Genomic DNA, 11,573 nt, shown 5'->3' on the forward strand with positions numbered 1-11,573 from the left:
CGTTTAGGTTCGTTTATCGTTCGCTGCAAACGTTACGTGAACCAACTCCGGTTTACAGTTTTTGAATGTTCGATGCGAACGTTCAATTAACAGACAGCGAACGTTGTTTTGACGTTCACTGCAAACGTTATTTTGACAGCCCTTGAATGTTCATATCAAACGTTCAATAAGGAACAGCGGGCGTTGACCTACCGTTTATATACACACACACACATAGGGGAACCTGTTGTACCTCTGACCACTTTTTGTTTCCGGGCGTTTTTTTTCTTGACTATTGAATCAATTTATACCATTCAAAGTTTATGTTATTCTCTTATATTTTGCGCGAAAATTATACTTTTGACTTTTTTCTCACTCAACCAAAAAGTATCATTTTTGAGCGTTTTTAAAAAAGTACTCAAATGGTCAATAGTACAACATGTACGTTGTACCTTTGACCGAGGTATGTTGTTCCTTTGAACAAAATGTTATTAATAAGTAATCATGAATAATTTGGACTTTTAATAATTAATCAGGAGATATTACACCTTTGCTATATGTTATAAAGAAATTTCTGGACAACCAGATGTCAATATAAGCTTATATAATCATTTTGTAAGCAATTAAAGACGTTGCCGCAGCAAGTTATAACCAGAAAATATTTTTTAATGGTCTAAAGTAAAATTTTGTTTTTTTGTCACTTTTATATTACAATCCCAAGTAAAACGTGTTTTTGTAATTCAAGTGATTCAAGTAATTTTGTTTTGAACAATAACTACTAATTGCAGCATTACATAAGTCTCGCTTAGTTTGGATTTTTTGATAGATCTTGTTTTGTGTCTAGTCTTGTACAAAGGGCCATTCATTGTCCTTGTACTTAGGGTCGTGTTTTAAAGTAACATCTACGGTTATATTCCTTATGATTTTGTTTTATTTGTTTTTTTGTAGTAAATAAAAGAAAATGACATCAATTACCGGTACTATTTCGACTTAGTCAAATTTTTTTCAGTTGGATGCTATTTACATGGGACGGTTAGGGTTAAGATTGGAAACTTCAAATGTGATTGAATTGTACAAAATGTTTTTAATTAAGTTGCTACTATCTTTTAGATAATTTAAGAGCAAAAATATATTTCTATAATTTGCTATACTAGCTGGTGGCCTAGGTACAATTAGAAATGAACTCATTGTACCTAAGGTTACTGATTTTAAAACCCTTTTACTTGGCGGAGTTTTATATTTTAAGTTATTATGTCGATATCAATAGGAAGTAATTGATATGATATGATCATAAAAAAAATCTGGCCTAAGTAAATTAATATCCCCTAAATAGGTTTTGAACTCAACTAAAACTATTTTTAATTGTTAGGTTCATTTAGATTTGACCATAATGCTTTTTAGAGCAAACCTTTTAATGCAGACAATAAAAAATACGAAAATAAAATATATTATGTTTATTAACATTACTGTACAGTAAAAGATGTCAGATCAACATCAAACATAAGATACTGAAGTCTAGATGATCCATGACCAACACTTGGTGGTGGAACTTTCATTATAATATCTTCAAGTTCTACATCATAAATATTGTCATCTTCTCGTATAAATTTATTGTCTCCTGATTTCTTAAGATACTTAACTTTGTAAACTAAACCAACAACTTCAAGAACTTCTGCCACATGTCTAGAGTATTTCTTTCCACTTAACTTGACAAGTAAGAAACTTCCTGAAACAATTTCACTATTTTCTGATTCATTGTCAAGTATATTTATTCCAAAATCAATTTCATCAAAACTTTCATTATTTAAACTTGTGTCAGAATGTTGATTAAAAATAATCTGTTTTGCCATGGATTTTATTTGTCTTGAAAAAGGTTTTTGACATTGTTCATTATTAGATTTTGAATGTAAAATAACTTCCATTTCAGGTTTATCAGTTAAAATGCGTGATTTTCCCTTACGCCTTTTTGTAATAGCTGCCTTTCTTAATTTGGCTTTTGGGTGAGGTCGTATTATTTCAGGTGAAACAATTTCCAATGTTGATGGTAAATTGTCAGGAGTGGTTTCAACCTCATTGCTATCATTAGAAATGCAAGTTTCAGTATCCACTATTGGCCTATCAGTAACAGTTGCAGCTAAGAAGTCAATTTCAGTAAAAATATTTTCATTAAAGGGAAAAAACCCAGTACATTTAAAACTGTTAACAATATTATTTGGTACAAAAGCACGAGGATAAGCTTGACCAACAAGGTAAGATATATCATAAATTGTAACTGGTTTACCAGCATTTCCTGGTGATATCATCCAATTATTCATGGCATTATTATAAAATATTTTAAATGGACCAAAAAAACCACGATCAAGGGGTTGCATTTTATGGGTTGTGTGAGGATGAAATTTCATTAAAATTATGCCCGATCTTTTAGCTAATTCAATAATAGAAATCTTAACACAACTTTCATGGTTATCCATTAATAAAAGAACTGGTTTTTTTACTGAAGGTCGTACATTACTAATAAAATCCTCAAGAAATTGCAGAAAAATGACTTCATTTGACCATCCAGACATATTAGCTGCTTCTACACTTCCAGGAGGAGCACCATTCAACATGTAGTGCTTAAATTTTGCACGCGAAAATACAAGTATTGGTGGAATGCTACTTCCAGTAGCATTAATGGCTGCAATCATTGTTACATTATTGCCTCTTTCTGCACTAGTCATACTCCCTATTTGCTTTTTGCCCTTTGGGGCTAGGATTTTTGGTGGTACATGAACTGTGGTAATTCCTGTTTCATCACAATTCCAAATGTTTGATGGCTCAAAATGATAACGTTCTAAAACATTTTTATAATTTTTAAACGCAATTCTTACAGTTTCTTTATTGAATGCAGAAGATCTACCAAGACTTGTTGGCTGCGGTATACGTAGGGATAACTTATCATTATATCTTTTCCAAAAATCTCGTAGCCATTGTTCACCAGCACATTTATTCATTATCCATGAAGTTTCAATTTTTTTATGGTTTGCTAAAGCATACTCATATGCAAAGAATGCCAAGTATTTTACCAAAATTAATTCTTCTTTTTTTGAGAATACTTTTTTTGGTTTCTTATGTGAATATGAATACTGGGTTCTTCCAGATTTTTTAAACTGCTTTAACTGATATATCAAAGTTGATTTTTTAATGCTGCAATGTCTTGCTGCTTTACTTAAACTCATTTTTTGTTGAAGAACAAAATTCACTGCATCAAACATATTCTTTTCGCAAATCTTTTTACCAAAAAACACCAACTTTATTCCTTGGCATTTTAAGATTAAAACATATTAACAGAAATGATTATATATTTATTTGCTCTTAATTCCTTATTGCTAAGCATTATAAATACATAAAAAATATACATGCCAATAATGGATTGTGTCAAGTGTAAAATTTACTCTTATTTATCAATAAATTAAATAAAACACAATGCATAAGATATAGAAATATATAAAAGATAGTTTGTAAATAAAAAGTAATTTGTTAATACTGTATCACTTATATCACATTTAAAACTTTCAAAATACCAGCAAGAAAGTAATAACACGCTTTTCCCTGAATTTTAAATGCAAGAGCAATACCGTACAGCCGTCTTACAGTTCGCAAAAAATTAAAGCGCAGTACGAACCAGTCGCGCTGATAGAAAAAAAGGAAATTATAACTAGATAGCCTTATAACTAGAGAACTGTTTAACATTTTGAAGTAATTTTTTAAAATAAGTATCAATTATGAGATATTGCTTGTTTATACATATATTTATAAAAAAAAGTCCGGTCTTTTTTAAAACCGGTTTCATTCCGGTTTTTTAGTTGGTTTATCCGGACTAATTCGATTATTGATTAAAAAGATATAAAACCGATAGTTTTTGATATTTAAAACTCTAAGTCTGATATATCAGTTTATCTTTTTTAGGGGTTACAGGCATTTTTAGTCTCCAACTTATATTTTCATGTTAAATAAAAAAGGAAATAACATAAGCATTTTATTATAAATAAAAGTAAAATAAATACTCCAGAAGTTCCATTCCCCTCAAATGCAGAATAAAGGTTCTGATGCTATAATAGGTTTTTAACAATATGTGGCTATGAAAATAGCCGTTTTTTAAAAGTTGCTTATCAATTACAGCTGCATGGTTTAATGATGCTTCCTTGATTTCTTTTCTTAACATGAATTATTTCTCTTTGACTTCCTAAAATTATTTAATAACAAACATTAAAATTTTAAAAAGTTTTGTTATTGTAATAAATAGTATAGTTTAAGATATAAACTATTTATTATAAGAAATTATCTATTATCAAACTCTAATTCTAATAATTATACATTCAAGAAAATACTCTATTCACTGTAATAAATAGATAAATTGAAATATGATTAAATATAATATAAATAAATAAATTGAAATATAATTAAAATTTTTGTTGTAAATATTAAATGTGGAGCAACATTTAATATTTACAACAAGCCTTCAAGAATCGCATTATGCATCACTTAGTAGAAAAAGGACTTTAGACACATTTTTGAGGAAAACAAAAACATGGCAAAATTGAGTCAACTTGAGGCCAATTGATGCAATTTTTCTTCAAACATAAAAGTTTGGGATTCTTATGTTTCATCTTTTCTAACAATTAGTTTTTTTTTTTTACTAGCATAAAAAGAACATACTGTGTTGATTATGTTAAAAGACCTCAGAAATATCAGATTGGCAAGCACCAGCACCTAAAATGTATCATTAATAAAATTAAACAATAACATTAAATATCTAAATTTTCTCCAATATTTACCTTAAGAACAGTTATCAGCTTAATCTTCTTGCAGTATAGCTTTTATACCTCTTGCATTTTGTTCTTCTTACAGTATAGGTACATGTCAGATGTCATAAATAGATAACTAGCTGTATCCCTAGTATTTTCAGCAAAAGAAGTTAAATGTGCATGACCTACTCGTGCAGTTTTGTTGGCTTTGTTACTGGTTTCAATGGCACTCTCAGACAAAGAACCTATTGGATACTTAAAATATTTAATAAAAGAAACACCATGAACTACCATTCTATGCAAACACTGTGACATTGGAATGGTTTTTAAAAACTGATAATTAGAAATGAAACCAAACTATGACCAAAACAGACGTTTAGATTTCTGCTTAAAAATTTTCACATCCGGTCTTGCGGTTGTACTATTCATATCAATGAGCAGGTCCCTAAATGGTTTGATCATAGTGGTATTCAAATTTAAAATTCTTCCAGTCACAGATGGATTATTAAAGAATTTTCGTGCAACATTACCAGTGTTGGATGTACCACTTCCCTTCCTGACAAAAGATACCCTTATTTTTAATTGTATTTTGAATAAGTGCTGGAATTTTTTTTGTTTTCAATAAATTCTTGGCTGTTTTTTGCTGGAATTTTTCTTCCTTGTTTCACTGCTGGAAGTTTGCAAGCAGTACTAAAAAAAACCCACTCCATGCTGCATATCCACAAATGAAGACTGCAAATTCCAAATTTCAATTTATTCTTGTCTACATTTATATCTTTATCCCAAAAGGTTTCCAAATTAAACTCCTTAGGACTTGCTTGACATACATGACAGTACTGAGATGCTATATTTTTTTAAAGCATTTTTGATACCACAGCATTAAGTGTTTTACCATCATTCATTGTGGTATAAATGGTTGACAAACTTGAATTTATAACAATAGTATTGTCATGAAATGTAAAGTTAATATTCTCTAAAGACAAAATTTCATTTTGTAAATGTTCAAACTTCTCTTGAATAAAACTAGCAGTCTCTTTGGAAAAACAAAACATAAGATGACAGGTTGCATCTGGACTATTTGGATTACAATTTTTCCATAGTATCTTTTTTCCACTTCGAATCTCCAACAGTACAAACACTTTACTATACACAGTGTAATCATCCACACCCTTCTTCATAGTTGCTGCATTCTGAAACTCAGATTGGTCACTCTGACCATCACCACCCACTTTGCAAATAACATATATGTTATCACGTTCCTCCTGTGCTAAAACTTTAATAGAATTATCTTCATCCTCTAAAAGATGCTCAAACTCTCTAGAAACTGAATGTTTGATCGAAGAGTGAATGTAGCCATTTTGATAATTTATAAAAACCATCGCAAGGTAAAACTGAATCAAATAAAAACTTACCGTACGTTATTGAACTACGGAATTTTCATTCACTTCACAGAATTAAGTCGGTTTTTATTAAAACTCACAGTGTAAAAATGATTTTAAAGCATGAGGTCACAGAGGTCGCCTCGATTTTTTTGCATGGAAGTCGATTCGCAGTTAAGGGTCTGCGTATCGAAACATATCGTATTATGATACGATACGATAAGGTATCGGAATGTGCATATCGTAAGTTTTTTTATATTACGATAATATCGTACCCAAAAAGTTTGCACGATAAAGTTTCGATATTTATCGATTCATTACGATATTTATCGGTCAATTACCTAAATATCGTAACTCAAATCGTAACTCAAACGATAACGATACTTATCGATTCATTTCGATATTATTTTTTCCGACTAAAAAAATAATTTTTTTAAAAACCTAAATACTGTCATAAAATTGCTGACAAGTGCACTATTTAATGTAAAAAAAAGAAATAAACAAAACTTTATTTGTAATTTTGATTTTTTAATTTATTCAAGACTTAAGTTGAAGCAAAAAACAGCTAAAAACAAAAAATAATTTTTTACTTGATAAATTGTTGACGTGACATGTTTAACACGTTAAGGTTTGTGCCTGTGACTTAATATAAGAAAAAGATTAAAATTTAATCTCAAAGTCAAGGTTTATTGAAATCACTAAATCACTATATGGCAAATTTTATAAACTTTAAGCAGTAAAATAAACCAATGACGCCACTAAGGCAATGAACCAATTTAAGTTAGTCATCCATTTCAACTGCTGATGTAAGAGTTGAAGTAGGAAGTCCCTGACTTGAAGCAGCTGAATTCTGAGAGTTATTGGTAGAAGCCTCTTCAAACAATTCCTCTTTTTCATCCCGACTGGTTAGAAGCCATCTTTTGATCTGGACCTTAGGGTAGTTTTGCTGAATGTACAACAATTTTTCAACTTGTTCAGGCTGCAATTTTGTTCTTTTATAAGAGACAATTCCACCACCGGCACTAAAAGCTCTTTCTGAAGATGCTGAGGAAGCAGGTACACATAGCCATTTTTTAGCAGCTTGAGCAAGGAGAGGAAATTTGTATTTATTTGCTCTCCAAAATTCCAGCACGTCCACACCAACAACCCCTGGAAGTTTTTGAAATATTTCCCATTCAGTGACAATGTCCGACTTTGGAGGTGGAGCCGGACCAGAATAGGAAGTCATAAGTGCAGGAGCTTCTTCCATTCCAACATTATAGAAAGGATCATCTTCCGAAACATGACCTTGGACTTCAGCATGTAACCGTTCATTAAATAATGTTGTTGCAGCAATCCATTCCTGATAAGCATTAGATTTTGTTGTTATTTTAGATATAAATAAAAGTATTAATTTGTGACATTAACTTTAAACTAAATGGCGGATTTTGCTTATCTAAATAATTCAAACGATTAACTTAATTTACAGAAATTTTAACCTAATAAAAATTAAATACTAAAACATACTTATCCAGACGAAGAGCAATGGCTTCAGCCGTATGTCGTCCGGAAAACGGAGAAACTCCAATCACAAACATCCTTAATCGGAAGCCTTCACTCACATAGTGCAATGTACTGGCTTGGTATGCATCATTGTTTCTACTTTGCCAGAGGTCAGTTGAGATTGCAAATCCAGCGGTCTTTGGCAATTCCTCCTTTAGAATGTCATCCACACAGATTTTCACATTTTTGTTCAACAACGGCAACCTAAAGTTAAAATAAAAAATTATTGGTATTTCTCGTTACATATCAATTTGGTTACCAACTAAGATAACCCAAAAAAAAATTGGTGTGGATTGGTCTTAAAAAAGTAGCTTTTTAAAAAATTTAGTTCTCTTGGAACTCCCATTGAATTGACTCCCCACAATAAAATTTTATTTAAAACAATTAAAATTTTTCGTACTTGAACCGGGAGTATGTTGTTGCAGCCTTCACATTCATTTTTGGGTTGCAGTAGTGAACAAAATCTTTAAAAGCTTCATGCTCAACCAAAGAGAATGGCAAATTTAAACGGGCCAAAAACTTGACAATTTCAATGTCTCCTCTGAGCTGCTCGTTGTCTTGTGGCTTGTATTTGACCCAATGCTTTAGATTTTGGACCTTTTCTGCTGATGGTCCGGAAAGTCTTCCTCGTTTAACTCTACTGCTCAACATTAATGGTGTCTTATCATCTCTGACCTGCTCATAAGCCTCGTCTTCATTGTAGGTCTAAAAAAAATATGAAACCCATTAAAATACCTAATATTGAAACATTCATCAGAATTTATCAAAAGTTATTGATATTTATCGTTAAATCTTGTTAAATCTTGGTATTGTAATAGTTATAATAACTAACACATATGAAAATAAAAGTTAATATTTAAATTAAAAAAGTAAAAACGTTTGTAAACTTTATTGCACCTGTTTTAACTCATCAAAAGCAACATGGCGATTTTCCTCCAGGGCTGCAAACTGAACAGGATGCTTCCTTGTCAAATGTGATCTCATGCCAGATGTGTTCCTGTCCGCCAACTTGCAAATTGCAAAACAATACTTGCATTTTGCAGTAACAAGTCGCTCTTCATCTGGTGTAGTACTGACCTCTTCATCAAAGTGATCCCAAATTTCGCTCCTTGACCTTGGCATTCTTCAAAATGTTGTTCAATTACAAATTTAATACTAATTCAAACTAAAATTTTAATATCTTTCCTTATAAAAAAAATTTATTTTAAGAGCCTAATTATGTACATCTAAGTAATTTAAAGAGTATCCCAAAAACCTTTTCCCAGAGAGTTTTTAAAAACGTTTTTATTACAATTAGCTAGTTAAATTCGGTTCAGTAGAACCGTAATTAAAACCGTAACCAAAACCGAAACCGAAGTTTGAGTGAAGCCGAAATCGAAACAATCTGAAACATGAAAGCCAAATCAATATCAAAATAACATGAAATAACTATTTTACTTAACAGTGTCTCATAACTCATTACAAAAACTTATATATTATTCAAATGCATCTATCTATTGATCGATATTGTAGTTTTCTCGCAACATATCGATGAGATGACAACAATATTCTCTTCAAACAAAAACCTATCTTTACAAATTTAGTCCTTCTTTTATACCAGACAATATCCCTCAAAAACGTCATAAAAACCAACAAGATTACGGAATTAATAATTTTGATAGTTGTTACAAACAACTATTAAAATTATTAACATAACGTTCTAACAAATTTCGCAACGGAACAACTTATCTCTATGTATATCTCTATAGAACAATCCAACTGTTTATTTTTTTAAATAAAAACATACCGTTGTGTGACCTAACAAAGTTCTATGCTTTAAGAAAGTCCTAAATTAAAAATTGACAAATTTTGAAGATTTTTGTTATTATTATCAAATATATATATATATATATATATATATATATATATATATATATATATATATATATATATATATATATATATATATATATATATATATATATATATATATATATATATATATATATATGTATATATATATGCATATATATATGTATATATATATATATATATATATATATATATATATATATATATATATATATATATATATATATATATATATATATTGATAATAATAACAAAAATCTTCAAAAACTCCATAACTATGACATTTTTTTATCATTCAAATTTGTTTGAATAAATAAATATTTGAAAAAACAAAATAGATTTGTTTTTGTAATGGTTTATGGGACATAAGGCATTTAAACGATCAGTATGTAACATGATTTGATAAAAAATAGAACATGTGAAAATATTTTAATATTTGATGATCGCTTAAAGAATGATTTGAGAATAGTAACTTGATTCAATTGTCACGTGATTTCAATTAATAATTACTTCAATTTTTGTAATTGATAATTGATTTACCCACAAACGATTAAAACATCAATATAATTAGGAAATCATCATGATCCCACACTAAATAAAAACAAGTTTTCTAAACTTAAAGAAAAAAACTCCCTATAAAAAGTTTTGGTTCATTACAGTAGTAGTTTGAACCGTAATTTTGCCCGAAACAGAATAAGTAAAAGGTTGTCGAAGCAGAAATTTTGAATTCGGTTTCGGCCGAAACCGGTAGCGAAAGTTTCCATTCGCTACAATTAGCGGCAACATTTCAGCTAGAAGCGGACTTTAATAATGAGTTTTAATCGAATAAACCACAATTGTTACGAATATTTAAAGAATAACTTTTTCTTTTTTAAAAAAATAAAAATATTTTGGAGCTTTAAGAAAGTCCTAATTTAAGAAATGACAAGTTTCGTATACATAAAATAAACATTTAAAGAAAAAAATTTAGTTATTTTATCTAACTAGATATCTAGTTTAAACAACAGAGTTATTTTCCGCAAATGATTCTTTTATATATACGAAATTTGTCAATTTTTAATTTAGGACTTTCTTAAAGCATAGGACTTTGTTAGGTCACACCACGGTATGTTTTTATTTAAAAAAATAAACAGTTGGATTGTTCTCCTAACTGCCTGAGCCGTTTTTAACAACTTAATCTAAAAAACGGCGTTAAAAAATAGGCGATTATTATTTTTTATCAATATTTTAATCAATAAATTGAGAAAATATATTGCAAAATATTTTAACTTAACATTTAGTTAAATCTAATACAAAATATTGTAAAATATCTAATATAAAACAACTTAACATTTAGTTATATCTAATACAAAATTTTGTAAAATATTGAAAAGTTTTGAAAACCAAACGATATTTTATCGGAACGTATCGTACATATCGAAACTCAAAAATATCGTTATACAATTTTTATCGACAAATTATGCGATATTTATCGCTAAAAGCGATAATGATATCGTGCATATCGGAACCCAAACGATATTTTATCGGAATCATATCGTAACATATCGGATATACCAATTCATATCGAAACCCATTATCGTAAAAAATATCGGTTAGTTTCGATATTTCGATAACGATACGCAGATGCTTATTCGCAGTAGCTATATTTTATTCAAAAAAAACGAGGCGACCTCTGTGACCACATGCTTAAATCAATCAATGTTTAAGAAATCAAAAAATCAGCAAAAAAATGCTATTCGAAAACCTTTTTTTTCTATTTCTTGTTTTACATTCAATGAAATACATTATTATTTTAATTTCGCATAAAAATAATATAGAAATTTAACACTTATCATATACTTTGAAAGGATTTTAACAAAAATGCGAGTTTTTTAAAACCTTAAAAAAACCCTTAAAATGTCAAAAGTTTAAAAAAACTAAAAATAATTTTTTTTTTATAAAGAATTAAAAACTGAATGCAAAAAAAAAAAACTTAAAAAATTTAAATATGAAAAATCACTAAAAAAATATGTACAAAATCCTATTTCCGCTAAGC

The 11,573-nt window shown here is 29.2% G+C and overlaps 1 protein-coding gene across 1 annotated transcript; it reads right to left on the reverse strand.

The window, feature by feature from the left end:
• Positions 1–3,986: 3,986 nt before the first annotated feature.
• On the reverse strand, positions 3,987–6,170 carry LOC149880997 (uncharacterized). The gene is made up of 2 exons (XM_090069731.1): positions 4,797–6,170; positions 3,987–4,204 (listed from the first exon to the last, which is right to left on the reverse strand). The coding sequence occupies exon 1, from the start codon at positions 6,143–6,145 to the stop codon at positions 5,621–5,623; it is 525 nt and encodes a 174-aa protein (XP_089925857.1). The 5' UTR covers positions 6,146–6,170; the 3' UTR covers positions 3,987–4,204; positions 4,797–5,620.
• Between the last annotated feature and the right edge of the window lie 5,403 nt (positions 6,171–11,573).

This window comes from Hydra viridissima, unplaced genomic scaffold (genome assembly GCF_058129835.1).
Source record: "Hydra viridissima isolate aposymbiotic clone 2 unplaced genomic scaffold, HvirCarnegie_v1 scaffold_12, whole genome shotgun sequence".
NCBI classification, from domain to species: Eukaryota; Metazoa; Cnidaria; class Hydrozoa; order Anthoathecata; family Hydridae; genus Hydra; species Hydra viridissima.